Here is an 18448-nt window from a genome sequence, read left to right on the forward strand (position 1 = left end):
GTTTGTTGTAACAGTCTGACTTCTCAGAGATGATTTAAGACCACACACACACATACACAGTACACTACCACCAATATCCTATGCTCTTATAGAAACAAGTATAAGCTCATGTACAACTCCACTGTGCACCACAGGTATGCCTGGTGCCAGGGAAGTCCAGAAGAGGGTGTCAGATTCCCTAGAACTGAAGTTACAGACAGTTGTGAGCCACCATGTCACCTCCAAGTGTCACTCTGATGGCCTCCATGGTTTCTGCCATGTGAGACAATGTTTAACTACAAGCTTTTTCTTTTCTTATCCTTGAGCTCGGCTGACAGCCAAGTCCACTGCCTAGACTAAGAATCCTAGTTTCCTCCAGCCCATTATAGGTCTTGCTGCCCTTAGGGCAGTGCAGACCAGCCCAATCCAACTTTATCTCAATCACAAGCAGGCAAGGAATTTCAAGGATCATAAATTGAGGGTTTGCCAACCAAAGATCAGGTTACAGGCCTTAAAGTGGTATCCATCATTATGACAGTATGAGACTCTTCCCTGCATTCATACCACCCTTACAAAGGTCACCCAGTGAGACCCTGTATCAAAAACCAAAAATTCCCAGGCATTCAAATCTCAATGTCAATAATCTCTTGCCAGTTCTCCAAGTGGCATGACTGAGGCAAGGAATATACAAGAAATCACACAGTTGGAATCTGACTCAAGAGCCCAACCACCTTTTTTTCCTGTCTCCCTTTAATCGTGTAGAACCACCATCCTGTCGCTACCCACTCCTAAGTCAAAAGGAAGCTCAGGCATGTTTGCATTTGTCATCTGTTGTGTCCCTTTCCTACAGCACTGAGGATGCAAGCGACTAGGGCCATCTCAAGCAGTGTGGATCATTCAGCTAAGTATCTTTACATGACCGGTGTTTGGTGTGTTTAGAGAAAATCATGGAGATTAAGTTTACTTTTTAAAAGTTTATTTTTATATTTAACTTTAAAATTTTTTAGTTTTTAAAAATCTTTAACTTATAGTAGGTATTCAAATGAAACAAAGCACCACAAGAGGTTATAGAAGTGTTTGCTTCTTTTGTAATATAGATAGCACTTGGCTTCTTTTCTGGCTCTCATAACCACTTCCATATACTTTTTTTTTTTTTTTTGGTTTTTCAAGACAGGGTTTCTCTGTGGCTTTGGAGGCTGTCCTGGAACTAGCTCTTGTAGACCAGGCTGGTCTCGAACTCACAGAGATCCGCCTGCCTCTGCCTCCCGAGTGCTGGGATTAAAGGCGTGTGCCACCAACGCCCGGCTCACTTCCATATACTTTAACATAGCCAACAATGGAGAACTTCCAAATATTCTCAGTGGAGATGGTCTTACCTGAGTTCACGAATGGCTAGCAGTGTCTGGTGGTTTGCCTTCTTCAAGGACCCAGACCACCAGTCTCTTGTTATTTAACCAAGTATGTTTACTTTGAGCCTATCAGTTTCTCTAAAAGATATTCTGTAGCTCAGTTGTTTTGTTCTACAGCTTTAGGTACTTCTAGGTAATAAGTACAAGTACAGCAGAACACAAGGGCATGTACGTACTCACAAATCAATGTCTTCCTGTCATAGTTTTTTCCTCTAGTGCTTGTGGGCCACCATTAAACTTACAATGCAGCTAGACAAAAGTATCACACAATGCAACACATGAAAGAAACATTTGCAATGTATTACTTTTTAATATCTTTTAATTTAAAAAACCCAAAGATATAAAACAAGCATTTTACATAATGCATACATTCTCAACATCTGCAGATGAGAAAAATAACAAAAGGCAAAAGCAGATATAATGTATTGCTTCTCTTTGGCAAGTCACCAATACCATTCTCTGAAGAAACAGAATATGTGGTTTTGTGTTTTTTTTTTTAAAAAAGAACCCACAGTTTTAAAATAACTGTCCCTTAGTATTATCAAAATATTCAGCAATAATGCAGTAGGTGTATTTTTCAAATTGACAACAATGCATAATACTTTATTCTCTGAGGGATAAGTAGCTGCTTTCAATATTAAGGCCTACAGAAAAAACTTTTTCCTAGCTACCTTTTTTACTGGCTCTTCTTAAATGTCACATTCAAACTCCCTGACACCATTCTTGTGGAAAATCTTTTCCATATTCAAAAAGTCTCTCTCAGTCAGTTTGACACCTTCCATCCTAACCAATTTCATTTCCTATGAGGCAATTCTGCTTTAATTCAGCATCACCTAAACTCAAATTCCATTGAGTTTGTTCCAACAAATAGCACATATTTACACCGTGGCTCTACTAAAGCAATATATACAGGTCAGAACTAAGAGTTAGAAAACCAAAAGGGCCCGTTCAATACATAGCAGCTTGTATCTAAATATATACAGGTATGTCTATGTTTTCACAGTTAATCTTTAAAAAAATTACATGATATGTTCAGAAATATTTCTCCTATGGTCTATAAATAATGCTTTAAAAGAAATGAAGTGTAAGAGTCAAATTAAATACATCTTCCGAGCCTTTAAGAACAAATGCTTAAGTTGGTAAAGCTTGAGGTGTGTCTTGCGTTCTGTCAGGCCCTACCAGGAAAGGGAGTTTTCCTTCTAAACACATAGGAGAGAAACTCCAAAACTTTGGAAGGAACCGGAAGTTTCTGGACTTCTTGGGTGGGCATCACTCTTCGGATTGACATTCGACATAAATGTTGAAGACTAGGGACTTCCCTTGGAGTGGCCCAAAAATATACACTTCCATCTTGTGTCCTTAAGAGAAATGAAAAAACAAAAGCATGGTCACCCAACTACATGTATTTCATGTCCCTATAGCTCCATGTCAGAATCACAGATCTTACTTTAAAATCTAGTAAGAAGTAACCAATGATGTACTCCAAGATAAGGGAATTTACAGGACTTTTTCTGGTAAACAAGAGAAAAGGCTGGAGATATAGTTCAGCTGCTAAAAGAACTCAATGCTCTTCCAGAAGACCAGAGTTCAGTTCCAGCACTTACAAGGTAGCTCACAAACACCTTGAACCCCAGTTCTAGACCACACCCTCTTCTGATCGCTGCAGGTGCTACGTGCACATGATGCACAGACATGGAAAGAAACAAGACATACTTACCCAGCAGCTAAAACACTGCCATCAGTAGAAAAGGCACAGCAAAGACCATTGCTCAAAGGTGCAACCTGTACTGGACAATCCTCACCAATTCTCCAGAACCTCACCATTCTGGAAGGGAAATAAGCAATGGAGTGAGTTGAGTAAGTCAGAAAGCAATGCTTCTGGAGTCACAGAGCACACACAAATCACTCCAGAGATCATGGTGACTTTGGTTGAGACAGGCCAGCATCAAACTCTTGGTCTTCCTGCCTTTACTTCCCAAGAGCTGGGATTATAGGCATGTGTCACCTTCACACAGCTAATAGAAAAATTTCTCGTGTAACAGTCCTGACTATCCTGGAACTCAATCTACAGACCAGACTGGCCTCAAACTCAGATTCACCTGACTCTGCTTCCCAAATGCTGGGATTAAAGGCGTGCACCACTACAACCAGGCAACTAAAAGTAATTTTTTTGTTGAGTATGGTCTCACTACATAATCCAAACTGGAATCTTCCTGCATCAGCCTCCAAAAGTGCTACAATGACAGGAATGAGCCTCCACATTCAACTATGTCAATGATACTAATACGCTTTATACACTATTTTATATTCTATTCCACTTGGCAATTTGAATGAACTCCAAAGAAATCACAAGGCACGGCTTTGTGATCTCAGTGACTGAACCTGTAGTGTTCACAACTAGAAGTTTTCTAATTTTCTTACAAACAAAATAATTATTTGCTTTATTCTTTTCTACATTTGCCTAATCTCAAAGGCAATGGCTACTAATTTTACAGGTGTGCACTACCATAGCCAATTAAGCAAAAAGCAAGGTGTTTGTCTAGATAGAGATAAAAACCCAGCTACAGGGGGCTGGAGAGATGGTTCAGAGGTTAAGAGCACTTGACTGCTGTTCCAGGGGTCCTGAGTTCAATTCCCAGCAACCACATGGTGGCTCACAACCATCTACAATTCAATCTGGTGCCCTCTTCTGGCATGTAGGCAGAACACTGTATATGTAATAAATAAATATATCTTTAAAAAAAAAACAGCTACAGGATGGGGATAGTGGTTCACATCAAATTCTCAGCATCCAGAAGGCAAAGGTAGAAGGATGTTAAGTTGAAGATCAACCCAGCCCACATACCAAGACCATTTCAAACACAAACAAAAAAACATCTCCACAAAAACTAAAAGTTGTTATAATTTAAAGCATGCTTTAAGTAAAAGAAAAGAAACCTTTCAAAGGCATGAAAAGTCAAACTATACTCTGAATACTTACTTATCATCAGCAAGGCTGGCAACATGGAGTCCATCATGACTAAAAGACACACCTCGTACCCATCGGTCATTTGCTCCTCCAGCAAATATTGGAGTGGGCGGGGGAAACAGGTGCCTGAGGTCAGAGACATAATTTTCAGTGGGTTTCAGAATTGATACAAACAAAATGGCCCTGGGATCAAGTTCACTGGCCTTTGAGTAAGATTTAACTCCGATGATACAACTAAGATAGAGAGAGCTGTTACAGCAGAGCTAAATGTAATAGGAAGATAGTCATTTGTTGGGTGCTATTCTTCAGGCAAGGGTTCAGTGACTGTGCTTCTCAGAACTGCCAAAAGCAAGGGCTTTGGAAAAAGCTATTCACCTCTTTTTCACAATGTGGTATACAACATAAAACTCTACTATATTACCACTCTACAGAACCAGACACTTAAAATACTGAGACCCACCTAATAAGAGTCACATTCACTCTGAGTTTAGCTAAAGCTTTGCATTACTCAAGAGCTCATATAATGGAAAAACTTATGAGAGATTGTTAATTTTACTTTTTTTGTTGGGGATTCTAATTTTTCACATAACTTCTTCAAAGCTGTAGTGATAGCTAGTACTGAATTACAGACCAAGATAATTCATGTTGTACTCACCCAAATTCCATCAGAATGTCTCCATTGTGTGGATCCCAGATATACACACGAGTATCATAAGATGCAGTAGCTAGCAATGCTCCATCAGGAGAAAAGTCACAAGCTACAACATCATGGTGATGTCCTTCTAGTTTCCTTATCATGGTGTATTTATCCATATTCCAAAGGAAAACCTGCAATAATAAAAAGGCAAATGTTATAGTTTCAATCAGACACACAGAGGACAAAGGGGCACATCTTAAACTACAACTGCTACTTTAACATTATATTAAATTAATTACAAATTATGAGTAATTTAAATATGCTCAGTGTCATAGATTAAAAATCAGTCTTTTTAAGTTAATTAAAGCAGACATGCAAATTTCTATTTCATGTTTCTGTTAAATGTTAATTTAAAAAATAAGCCTAAAGGGAAAATAAAGGCAATGCAATATTAACCACATACTGAAATCCATTTATTCCAAAAACTAACTAAAATATATGGAAATAATTAGGGTTAAGTATTACAAACCCCTTTCTCTTTTTTTTTCCAGAAACTACCAATTTTTAAAAATATATACAGACAGAAAATGCAATGTTAGCAAATTGTTACTCCATTGGCATCTCCCTTTGAGATAATCACTTGTTTACAATAGGCTTGGGTCACCACCGAGAGCCTAGGAAGAGAAACAGATACTGCAAGAAAAGAGAATTTTCACAGCCAAAATGTAATTTTGTTGGCAAACAATACAGATGTTAAACCACATTACAAATGAAAGTGCAATTTTATATAATTACAACTTTTCTTTTTGTGATTAAGTTTTATTTTTCCAAACTGACTATAATCACTAGTCATTTTCAGCATAAAAGTTAAATTACTTAAAAATAAGTTCACATACACTTTAGATTTTAAACATCCAAAGACTGTGCAGAAGGCTGTAAGTAAGTTTTGCTGGTTTTGGTTTTTTTTTTGTTTTTGCTTTGAAGCTGTGTCTCACTAAGATGTCTGGGCTGGCCTTGAACTAAGAAGCCCAGGCTGGCCTTGAATTTGTGATCCACTTGCCTCCCCAGGAGCTCTAGTCAGGATTCTAAAGCATACTGCCGTCTGTTAGATTAAACACAAGCTTGGAGGTTTACAGCAAGCCTAGTGAGACAGTGCCCCTCCTCTTGGGACAGAGCAATCCTTTCCTCTTCTCCTTTCTGCACAAGTTATTTCCAAAAGTATAATAACTGGGTCAATGACTTAAGGTACTGCCAATATCTTAAATTCCAAAAAGCAACAGAGAAAGCACTCAAAAACCAATTTCTTTATATTAAATTGGGTTCACTTGTCAGACTCTCAATTCCAAATTAGAAGATCAATTTACTCAGGAGTCTGGATTTTACTGTGGGGAAAATTATTTTTTAAAGGAAAAAAAAAGAAAAAGAAAAGAAAAGAAAGAAAAGCAGAAAGTGGACATCGACCAGCACCTGTGTACGTACAGTACACCTTGCAGCCGAATGCAAGGTTACTTCATCCTAGGGTAAAGGTCGCCCCCAGCCCGGTAGCCAGAGATGCCACTCTTTCTGCCCAGCTAACACCATTGTGCGCCTGTGTGCGTGGTGCCAGCATAACCTCAATCACACCAATATTGCTGCCACCACCTGTGACAGGGAAAGCAAGAAGCATATGGAAAACACACAGCCTAAAATAGCAATGTCAACATCTAGCTTGTTTTATGATTTAAGAAAAAAAGAACACACTAAGCTATTTTGTTCTAAACTTCTAACATTTATTTACAACTATCATTTTAACATACTTCTTGGCAAAATAAAATGTGTTTTATCTAGCCACAACCCCCACCCCCATTAATCCAAAGCGTGCTGTGATCATTATACATATCTGGAGTTCAGCCAATTTCACTCAATGCTACTGCTACATTAACTCAGAGCTAGTAAACTGAGAGTTCACTGAAAGCATGGCCTTCAGCAGTCATTACTTATGCTGTCAATAGGCATGCTGTAACATTTTTAAATTACTAATTTTTTTCAATTAAACATCTAGGATCAGCTAGGACTCAAACTTAAAAAACGAACCAGCAAACAAAACAAAAAATAATTAGCAAGGAAATATCTTAACATACGGACTAGATCTTGTCTATATCACATAAACTTTCTTAGATCCCACAAAAAACTAACCTACATTTCATAAGCATCTCTAAAAGCAATTAATTTCTCAACTCACAAAAAATAACTAGTTTTCTACATGCAAATTCTCTCCATCATGAAATAAGGCATTAAGAAGTTCATGACACCGAGCACAGACAATAGGTTACTTAGATTTAAAAATGATTAAGCATACATTATCCAATTCACAATACAAGTACAAGAACTTTGACACATACTGCTTTACTGGCTCCAACTGAACACAGCATAGAAGAATCAGGAGAGAATGCACAACTGTACACCCAGTTCTGATGTCCCCTCAATACTTTCATCATGTTTCCTAAACAAAAAGAAACATCTACGTCAGGAGAGTGCATCTGAAATCAGTAAGTACTGACATGACTGTAGTCTACAGTTACCATAAACTTTTATAGCTGAAAAAAATGTATATAGATGCTGGCTGGCCTCTAACTCTCAAAGAGTAGTATCTGGTGCTTGATAAAATTACATGGAACTGGAGACACTATTTAGTAGTCAAGAGCACATTCTGCTCTTACAGAGGACCTAAGTTTGATACCCAGCACCCTAATTGGGTATCTCACAAATACTTGTAACTCCAATTCCAGGGATCCAATGCCTTTGGCATCCTCAGGAACCCATATACAACCATGTAGACACACATGAATATACATAACTACAAATAACACATTTTAGAATGTAAAAGCCAGACATGCTCATTTATGTGTTTAATCTCAGCATTTAGGAGACAAAGGCAGGTATTTTAGCCTGATATGCATTCATTTCTGTTTCTCTCAAACAAGATAAAACTTTGTAAACATTAAGATACCATGTTAGGGCCAGGCGTTGGTGGCGCACGCCTTTAATCCCAGCACTTGGGAGGCAGAGGTAGGTAGATCTCTGTGAGTTCCAGGACAGCCTTTAAAGCCACAGAGAAACCCTGTCTCCAGGGGGGGAGGGGAGATACCATGTTATATATCCTGGTTTGTAAATGAGGCTATAATCTAATTTTACTGGATGACTAAAATGGTTGCTTAAAAATTTTAATTTTTAATTTTAGCCAGGCGGTGGTGGCACATGCCTTTAATCCCAGCACTTGGGAGGCAGAGGCAGGCGGATCTCTGTGAGTTCGAAGCCAGGCTGGACCGACAGCCTCCAAAAAACAATACAGAGAAACCCTATGTCTCGTAAAACCAAAAAAAATTTTTTAATTTTAAAAGGACATGCATGAGTGTTTAAGCTGCATATGTCTATGTACCATGTGCATGCATCAGAGACCAAAAGGTAGGATCCCTTGGAACTAGAGTTATAGATCTGTGTGGTTGGTTTATGAGCAGAGTCAAGATGGTTCATTATAGTTACTGCTGGCTTAATCTATTTTTGTTTCCTAAGTGTTATTAAATAGAAAAGACACCTTGGTCACTAAGTCATTTGTTTGTGTTTTCTAATACAGTGTCTTGCTAAGTAACCAAATTTGGCCTGGATCTCTCAATTCTCCTAGAGCTATGATTACAGGTGTGTATATGGGGTGGGGGGATCTGGTAATCACTCCCAGTAGTCACATCAAGTCAGACATTGTGGCACAGGCCTTCAATTTCAGCACTCAGGAGACAGAGCCAGGTGGACCTCTGTAAGGTCAGCCTGATCTACATAGAGATTTCCAGGACAGCCAGAGCTATAGAGACCCTGCTGCCTCAAAAAAAACAATAAACAAACAATAACAAAAACCACAACACCTCACTCTTACACAGCTGGAGCCAAGACAAAAGACATACATACCATCATCTTTGAGGTCCCACACTCTGAGAGTTTTGTCTCTTGAAGCTGATACAAGGATTAAGCTCCCATCTGGAGCAAAAGTTAAGTCTCTGACCACTTCAACATGGTCTACCAAATTAAGGAGGAGCTTTCCTGATGTGATGGAAAGGAGAAAAAAGGGACAAGATCATTATTTCTTATCTTCTATTTTTATAGTTTTGTTAACTGTAAAGAACAAACAGACATTTTTGGGTACCGCCTGGTTCTATGAAGTAACTTCATATTAATTAATGGCTATTGTTACTTGTGAGGATTCACTTAGATTTTTAAGCAATTTCCTCCCAAGAAAACAAACCTTACCATTTACTAGAAAAAATGTAAAAGGAATAGCAGAAATGTAAGCAAATCCCTAGATCAAACTCTGTACCACTGCCTTTTCCAAGTATTTGTACAGTATAACTTTATTGTATGTGTGTATGTGTCTGAGGAAAACTACCTGAGGTTAGTTCTCTACCATGTAGACCTAATATAACACTCAAATCATATATTCTAGTACTTCTATTATAATCAGATTCACCTTTGAAATTATGAATCCATACCTGTATAGACATCCCAGATTTTGATGCGACCATTGTTTAATCCAGTGGCAAGGAGTAGCTGATCCTGTCCAAATCTGAACCGATGCCATTCTATATTAACACAACGGCTCTGTTTTTCTGGAACTGAAGACCCAAAAGCAAGACTCCAGACTATGTCTCCACAGTCTATAATGTGTTCACGAGGCTTATTTTTCTGGCCACCATTACTATCTTGTCTTGTCAATTTCAGAGAGCTTGAATTGGTAACATTCTTGGAACCATGTAAAAGACTAAGGGGGAAAGATTGAGAATGAATTCTTTATATTGTACTTCTGCAGACACTAGTTGTTAACACTTATTAATTTCAACAAAAGTATAACTTTTCTACAGATGGAAAAATTGGTATCTGAAATGAGGCCAGACAAATTCAACTCATGAAAACTATTAGTGGCAGAGAAAACCTTCAATAAGAAAGCAATTTATAGGGCTGGAGAGATGGCTCAGATGTTAAGAGCACTGACTGCTCTTCCAGAGGTCTTGAGTTCAATTCAATTCCCAGCAACCACATGGTGGCTGACAACCATCTATAATTCAATCTGGTGTATATGTAATAAATAAATCTTAAAAAAAAAAAGAAAGCAGTTTATAGCTTATCTTCCTTTAAAATTGTCTTCAATAGGACTACCTGAAGTGGGTACCATTGTCAGTGTCCAGCACTGGCCAATGTATCTCAACTGAGAGTTTCTATCACAGTAGATAGACCCAGTGGTGACACTAAAACTTGTTACACTTTGTTTATGCTCAGAAGACATGAGAAAAATGGTAACTTTTCAATATGAAAATTATTCTTATGACTAATTTAGCTCATTTGCCAAAGTATCAAGTTCTGTATTAGAATCTCAATGGAAATTGCTCGCTGTTGTGAATATCTTTTGTTTTGTGTTTTTTTTTTTTTTTTGATACAGGGTTTCTTTGTGGCTTTTGAGGCTGTCCTGGAATTAGCTCTTGTAGACCAGGCTGGTCACAGAGATTCCCCTGCCTCTGCCTCCACCTAAGTGTTTTTTTTAAAGATTTTATTATTTATTGTGTATAGCGTTCTGTCTGCATGGATGCCTACAGGCCAGTAGAGAGCACCATTACAGATGGTTGTGAGCTACCATGTGATTACTGGGAATTGAACACAGAACCTCTGGAAGAACAGTCACTGCTCTTACCCACTGAGCCATCTCTCCAGCCCACTGTTGTGAGTATCCTTAATTCAAGGAGAGATATAAAATTATTGTGAAATGTCTGGGCAGTGATAGAACATGCCTTTAATCCCAGCATTCAGGAGGTGGGGACAGAGGCAGGCAGATAATTGTGGGATGACAGATAGTAGGACTGAATTATGTTCCTTCAGGAAGGGATATCTTGATGAGATATGAACTTCATTGACCCCATTGAACAGTGAAGGGATCACACAAGCTTAAACAAAATTTAAAAAGCAGATATATAAAACTTCAGTTGGTAGAGTACTTGCATAACATACATGAAAACCAGGTCTGATCTTCATCCCAGCATAAATAAATGGGATGTGGTGGCACACCCTGTCATTCCAACAATTCTGAGCAGAGATGAAAGATTAGAAGTTCAAAGTCAACCCAGGCTACTGAGTTTGAAGGTAGCCTAGACTGTGTAGTCCAGGCTGACCTTGAACAGAGATCTATCTGTCTCCACCTCTTAAGTGCTGGGACTAAGGGGATGCACCACCATGACAGGCTGAGGTAATTCTTACACAAACCTCCAATGCATGGATTCAAACTACAAACAAACTCAACATTCTATAAAGAAAAACTTAAATGTTATTACCCAATACTGAAAGACCAAGAATAAATTTTACAAATACAAAACAAGAAAAGAAGTCTTACAAGTTCTTAAGGCACTGGGACCATGGGACAAGCTTCACTATGCGATATCCTTGTGACCATGCAAAATATGAACCATCTGGAGCAAATGCCACAGTCCAGGTTTCACCACCACATTTCTTGTCAAAAGGAGCTGCAGGAGCTAAAAGTTCCCCTATAGTACGCGCTCTCACTAAAACAAAAACAAAAACAGGATATTATATATACCAACAATGGATATACCAATATTACTTTGGAATTTGCTGAGGTTTGTTTCAGTTTCTTTTAAGATGTATGTGAGTATGTGAGTGCTGTCTGCTTGTTCTTCTGCTTGCCAGGAGGGCACTGGATCCCATTATAGACATTGTGAGACACCAATGGGTGCTGGGAACTGAAGCCAGGTCCTCTGGAAGAGCAGACAGTGCTCTTAACCAGTGAGCCATCTCTCCAGCCCTCCTCCTTTTCCTTTAGACAGGGCTTAGCCTGCTTTCTACTCATAGAACTTTTAGAGATTAACTTTGTTTTGATAAAGTGGTTTTCCAATTAAGTATGTCACTAGTGCCGGGCGTTGGTGGCGCACGCCTTTAATCCCAGCACTCGGGAGGCAGAGGCAGGCGGATCTCTGTGAGTTCGAGGCCAGCCTAGTCTACAAGAGCTAGTTCCAGGACAGCCTCCAAAGCCAGAGAAACCCTGTCTCGAAAAAACCAAAAAAAAAAAAAAAAAAGTATGTCACTAGTATAGTGGACACACCTACCATCTCAGCACTCAGAAGGCTTAGGAAGGAGTTCAAGACCAGCCTGTGCTACATGAGACCAACCTGGATTATACAGGCAGACCTGAAGAATGTGGGAAGGGGAATTAAGATTTTTCTTTCAAGCATTATAAACCCTTATGCTCAGTGGGTCTTGCTAGCATACAAGAAGCCCCAGTTTCTATCTTTATAGCACAAACCAGGTAGAGGATTGGAATTTCAAGGTCACCTTCATCTTACATGGTCAGTTCAAAGCCAGACTAGGCTACTAAAAAATGTTTTTTTGACAGAGGCCTAGGCTGGAGAGTTGGCTCAATGGTTAACAGCACTCCTTAATGTTATAAGGGACCTGGGTTCGAGTCCTGGCACCCAAATGGAGGCTCACCACCTCCTTGGGCACCAAACACAAATGTGGTTCACAAATGTACATGCAGGCAAAACACAAAATAGTAAAAACAAAGCTAGCAAAAAACATCTCAGTGGGTATATATACCTGCTGCCAAGCCTGATCATTTGAATTCAATTCCCATTACCTACATGGCCCAAGGGGAAAACCCACTCTCACAATTTGTTCTCTGACCTTCACATGAAATAACTAAATTTAAAAAGGCAGAAGGAGAGTTGGAGATACAGATCTTAATAATAGAATGCTTGCCTAGAAAGCGTAAGGCCCTGGTATGGGGCAGGGAGACTCCCTATTCAATGAAATCTCCAGTCTGGGCTGTGTACTTCATTAGTAACTAGTATGGCACCTAGCATGACAAGTGTTTCAATATTTACTTAATAAACAAGAAAGTACATGTATAAACAAACTCCCACTTGTAAGTATGTTCCTGGCCCAATTTGATATTTTAGCAAATGAGTATAGTATAAAATCCTGAAAAACCTGATATCCTTTTTTTTAACATTATTCTGAAATGTCTTTTCATATATTATTCTTGTATGAAAATACCATGATACCCATCATTAAGATAAATAAACTATTTTACTTAAACACTTTTTCCCTTTTTAATGACTCAATCTGCTAGGCAGTGGTGGCGTATACCTTTAATCCCAGCAGTCAGGAGGCAGAGACAGGACTGGTCTATAGCTCTAGGGCAGAGAAACCTTGCCAAGAAAACAAACAAAAATTTTGAAATCCTCCTTCTAGTCTGCTCACCTATTCAGTCCAGATTCTGATCTGAAAGAACCTAATTAACAATCTTGTTCTCCTGACATACAAGAGATACATCACTCAAGTCTTTTCCAGGCTACAACATTACTAGTTCTTCTAACCATTCTTCAAATTTCCCACCTTAATTAGCTCTATCACATTTTCCTGGACAAATCCTAGTTAGTAGTGGCTCTAAAATAGTATCTAGTACTATACACTGTACTTTCCAGCATGCACTTGTCTAAGTGATAGAGTGCCCCCCACTTACTCAAAAGGCAGCAACACAGTATAAACTCACTCCACTTAACATGAGTAAGATATCAGATTGATGGGCTGGTGAGTCCCAGATGCCTGGAGAATGGTTTTTCAATGCATAAACTTCAGAAAGAGCATTGTTACAGGCTTCCTGCATTTTCCCAGGCTCCTACATGATCCTTTCACTGGGTTCTCTTTATATGCTCAGCCTCTCTTAAAAACTGGGCCTCCTGCAAAGCAGTGGTGGTATAGAGGCAGATGGATCTCTGCAAGGCCAGCCTGGTCTACAGAGTTCCAGCCAAGGCTACAGAGAAATGCTGACCCCAAAATAAATGTAAATAAATAAAGTGCTGGGCTCCTGTTAAACCTCCATCAAAATTTGTGAATTTTAGTAGTAGGGACCTTGTCCACAAGTAAGGGAAGTAAGCTTTAAAATTCTACTTTAAAAAAGAAAACGGAACATAGAAATATTAGCTTTAAAGAGAAAGCCCCCAAGCGGAATACTATATTTCCCACGCACAATTTTTCAAGCCTATATTTTTAAGGAAAAAACAAAAGCACCCTGGTAACAATCATTGTCCATTCTTCTTTATAAAGTGTTCATAGGGGATACGGATGTGGGGTACAGCTGGTTCAAATACCATGAAACAATGAACTAATTCATTCTCAAATGCAAGAAATTCTAGTAAAAAGAAAACAATTCACGTTTAAAAAAAGAAATTCTAGTACCATTATAAAAAACTAAAATAGTCGGGCGTTAGTGGCGCCCTTTAATCCTAGCACTTGGGAGGCAGAGGCAGGCGGATCTCTGTGAGTTCGAGGCCAGCCTGGTCTACAAGAGTTAGTTCCAACACAGCCTCCAAAGCCACAGAGAAACCCTGTCTCGAAAAAGCAAAAAAAAAAAAAAAAAAACTACATGGTCAGTGTTTTTCTAATCGCCTTCATGTTTCCTTGTTGGCTAACAGACAGACCAAATGATTTTTATACTTTAATCAGCTGTTTCAAATAGTCAAGTACCAACTAGTAAAATATTACCAAGCTAGAGTAAGGTTTATGCTAAAGCGCTTTGTAAAAAAATTTAATGGTTGCATCTGTTTAATGTTAGCATCATAAGAAATATATAATTTCATGACCCTGGATAAGGTCCCACGGGAAATTGGCCCTAAAATACACCAAGATATCTGCACAGTAGTTGCATCATGAGTCACTACCGAACCAGGCTAACCAGATCTAAGTTCTTCTTCACATTCCTTCCTCAGCTTTATAACCAGAAAGGAAGTGTGACCGTGCCTTGCTAAAGAGGGCAGCAGCTCACAGCAGTTATGTCCCTGTCCTAGAATTCTTTAATCATTCATGGAGTCCTGCCTCTACTTTCAGCATGCATATGAAAATACAAACTTTACATGACTACAATTAATGCAGGGGTTGGGGGGTGTTTTCTTCATAATCACCAAGCTATACAGAGATAAATGTCTAACCTTGTATCCAAATAACACTTCAAATACAAAGTAAAAAAAAACCGGCTTACAAAAGGCGGAATTTGAAGACATTTGACACTTTTTATATATTATAGTCAAGAAATAAGGAGACATAAAAGTGAAAAAAAGAAAACTTCCAGGTCGGGCGTTGGTGACCCACGCCTTTAATCCCAGCACTCGGGAGGCAGAGACAGGCGCATCTTTGTGAGTTCGAGACCAGCCTGGTCTATAAGAGCTAGTTCCAGGACAGCCTCCAAAGGCACAGAGAAACCCTGTCTCGAAAAAAAACAAAAAAACAAAAAAAAAAAAACAAAAAAAAAACTTCCAGAAGGTCCCGATTCAATCTCGACTACTACTACTGCTAATAATTAACTTTAAAGGTCTGAGATCAAAATAGTCTTAAAATACAGTTTTAAAAAACAGGCAGGTAAACCGGTCGGTTTTAGCCCACACCTTTAATCCCAGCACTCGGGTGGCTGAGCCAGTTTCCAGGACAGCTAGGACTGTTATACAGAGAAACCTGGGATGAGGGTCGGGGAGGGTAGGCAGGAATTGTTTTCTGTAGCTTTTTTTTTTTTTTTTGAGACAGGGTTTCTCTGTATTGTTTTGGAGACTGTCCTGGAACTCACTTTGTAGACCAGGCTGGCCTCGAACTCACAGAGATCCGCCTGCCTCTGCCTCCCGAGTGCTGGGATTAAAGGCGTGCACCACCAACGCCCGGCTGTTTTCTGTAGCTTTAACATGACTATGAAACTATTATTAAAACCAGGCGTTGGTGTCGGGCGTTGGTGGTGGCTCACGCCTTTAATCCCAGCACTCCGGAAGCAGAGGCAGGCGGATCTCTGAGTTCGAGGCCAGCCTGGTCTACAAGAGCTAGTTCCAGGCCAGCCTCCAAAGCCACAGAGAAAACCTGTCTCGAAAAAACAAACAAAAACACCGGCTATCAGCCATTTAATTTTACCCTTCAGAGAACCCCCCCCACTCGGTAAAAAGCTATTTTAAGTGTACAGAAATTCATTCACCTCAGTTTCTTACACTCCTAGAACCACCTCTTCTGAACATTTGGTGAAATCATACACAAAAATGCAAAGACTCTCTGCTCAGTGGCCACTACTTTTTTTTAAACGGATTTCACTTTACAGCCTTGTCTACTGGAACTGGCTATGTAGATCAGCCTGATCTCGAACTCATATCTGCGGGCCTCTGCCTGGAGTGTTGGGACAAACTTAAAAAAAGTAATGCCAGTGTCTGATTTCACTCAATCTCAAAGGCCTCAAAGGCGGTTCCTTTGAGAGGATTTAAACACTGCTCAGTGCTTTAAAGGGGGCCACTGGACAGGCCTGGCCCACACCCTTCCACTCCCCCGTAGCCCTGTCTCAACTGGCGCGCGTGAACAGGAACCGCGCGTGAACAGGAACCGCTGGGACCACCTGCGAGCCCCTTCCCGGCGTTCCCTTTCTGGACCACAGCCCTCCTGTCACCCCACCCACCCACACGCATAGAGGTCCCTCCTTTGGACCCTTCACTTTCCTAACGCCGCCCTCCACCGCTGCTAGCACCTCTTCTGGCTCCTGGCTCCTGAGAGTGCCTGAGTTCACTTCTTCTCATCAGAATTAAGAGATTCTTAAGACTGGCCACTTAGCCCATGCTGGTCCGGTTTACCGGACACCGAAGCCCTGAGCCGAGAGAGAGAATACCAGCATCTCGGATGCGGGCCGAGCTGGGATGGGGACAATGGGGTGCGCGGGGCGGTGAGCTTCCAGCCCAGCCTCACGCTGATTCCGAGGCCCGCTCCGAGGCGCGGGTCCATTCACTCCCGGCCGACGCCCATCGTGGGGCCGCTTCCTCCCGCCAATCGGCGCCGGCGCTCGCCTCTCCCCGCTCCGCCTGGGCCTCGGCACCGGGTCCCCCGCTTCTCCTGGGCCCCCCCTCCCCCGCTTTTCCCCGAGCCCGGGCGCCAGCCCCTTCACAGCCTGCCCCCGGTCCCCGCGCTCCCCCTCCATCCCCAGCCTCACCGATCTCTTTCTCGTTGACCCTCGGGGGAAAGCTGGCCATCTATGGGGCACCGTCTGATTCCGGGAACCGATTCGGACGCAATGACAGAGAAGGGACTCGGCGGGGGCTGAGGGGCGTGACGTGGGCTCAGTCCTTCCCGGGTGCAGAGACCGAGTCGAGAGCGCGGGCGGCCGCTGCGGACTGCCCGGAGAAAATCACTCAAGGCCTGGGACCGAGCCACCGGGTGACACTCAGACAAAAGAGCCGGCGCGCCTTCCACTCACAGATCCACAAAAACCTCCAACACCTCCGACGACAAACCAGACACTAAGACAAGATGGCGGGCGTCACTGATAATATCTGGGGGGGGGGCGGGGTGTGGTGCGTTACGTCAGAACAATAGGCCCCGCCTCCAGACGCAAGGGACGTGACCGTCTGGGCCCACTCAGTGGCGTGAGCGCTTCTCAATGCTCAACTTGCAGGTTTTGAAGTCGAAGGATCTTTGCAAAGAACAAGCAGGGGACTGTATAATGCACGTGACCGAACCGAAAAAGGCAAAATAGACGTTTTAGGTGCTTAACTCCATTTAGCTACCTCCCTGGCTCGGGGAACTGGAGGTTGCACTGATGAAAGAAAGAGATAGGATGAAAATTAGTATGATGATGCTCCATTTCTTAGGACTTGAGTCAAGTGGGTTTTAGAAAAGGCTCAGTTGATAGAGGAGACCCAGAGTGGTGGGGCCTCGCCTCTGAGGCCTCCCCAAGGCTGTCTCTGTTCTCACTGGTCCCTAAAGTCAGGCCACCTGAAGAGCTGGCCAATATCACCTCCACCTCAGAATCTGCCCTTCCCCAGAAGTCTGGGTCTCCAGGAAGCAGTCCTCATCAGAGAGGATAATAGTGTGGATGTGCCCCGCATGTCAATTTGAGTACCATCTACAGATAACATGATTAGCCATGATTAAATGAGAGCATTTTAGTGGCCCTCCTGGGGACTTCTTCCAAAAGAGGGCAGATAAAGTCTTAGATTTTCTCAGATACTTTTGGGAGAGTTAGGCCCTGTCTGTCAAAGGGAGAAATTCCTCAAATCATTAAATGATTAATAGACATAAATCATCTCCCCTTTTTCTTTGTTTGTTTGTTTGTTTGTTTTTCGGGACAGGGTTTTTCTGTGTAGCTTTGTAGACCAGACTGGCTTCAAACAGAGATCCGCGAGCCGGGCGTTGGTGGCGCACGCCTTTAATCCCAGCACTCGGGAGGCAGAGGCAGGCGGATCTCTGTGAGTTTGAGGCCAGCCTGGTTAACAGAGCGAGTTCCAGGACAGCCTCCAAAGCCACAGAGAAACCCTGTCTCGAAAAACCAAAAAATACAGAGATCTGCCAGCCTCTGCATACCGAGTTCTGGGATTAAAGGCATGTACCACCACCGACCGGCTAAATCATCTCCCC

The 18448-nt window shown here is 41.3% G+C and overlaps 1 protein-coding gene across 5 annotated transcripts; it reads right to left on the minus strand.

Moving 5' to 3' along the window:
- Positions 1-1689: 1689 nt before the first annotated feature.
- On the minus strand, positions 1690-17340 carry Wsb1 (WD repeat and SOCS box containing 1). 5 transcript variants are annotated; one of them, XM_005076991.4, is made up of 9 exons: positions 17025-17338; positions 11397-11565; positions 9511-9779; positions 8933-9064; positions 7375-7475; positions 5012-5184; positions 4369-4482; positions 3106-3213; positions 1690-2746 (listed from the first exon to the last, which is right to left on the minus strand). In XM_005076991.4, exons 1-9 carry the CDS (start codon positions 17062-17064, stop codon positions 2557-2559), a joined length of 1296 nt encoding a protein of 431 aa, XP_005077048.1. In that variant the 5' UTR covers positions 17065-17338; the 3' UTR covers positions 1690-2556. The 5 variants fall into 5 exon arrangements, with proteins under 5 accessions (XP_005077048.1, XP_021086801.1, XP_012973826.1 ...); XM_013118370.3 differs by lacking the exons at positions 1690-2746; positions 3106-3213; positions 4369-4482; positions 5012-5184 and adding an exon at positions 5964-6634 and having other exon boundaries at positions 17025-17340; XM_021231142.2 differs by lacking the exons at positions 7375-7475; positions 8933-9064; positions 9511-9779; positions 11397-11565; positions 17025-17338 and adding an exon at positions 6473-7368.
- Positions 17341-18448: the final 1108 nt, after the last annotated feature.

Source organism: Mesocricetus auratus, unplaced genomic scaffold, assembly GCF_017639785.1.
Source record: "Mesocricetus auratus isolate SY011 unplaced genomic scaffold, BCM_Maur_2.0 Super-Scaffold_100007, whole genome shotgun sequence".
Taxonomy (NCBI): Eukaryota; Metazoa; Chordata; class Mammalia; order Rodentia; family Cricetidae; genus Mesocricetus; species Mesocricetus auratus.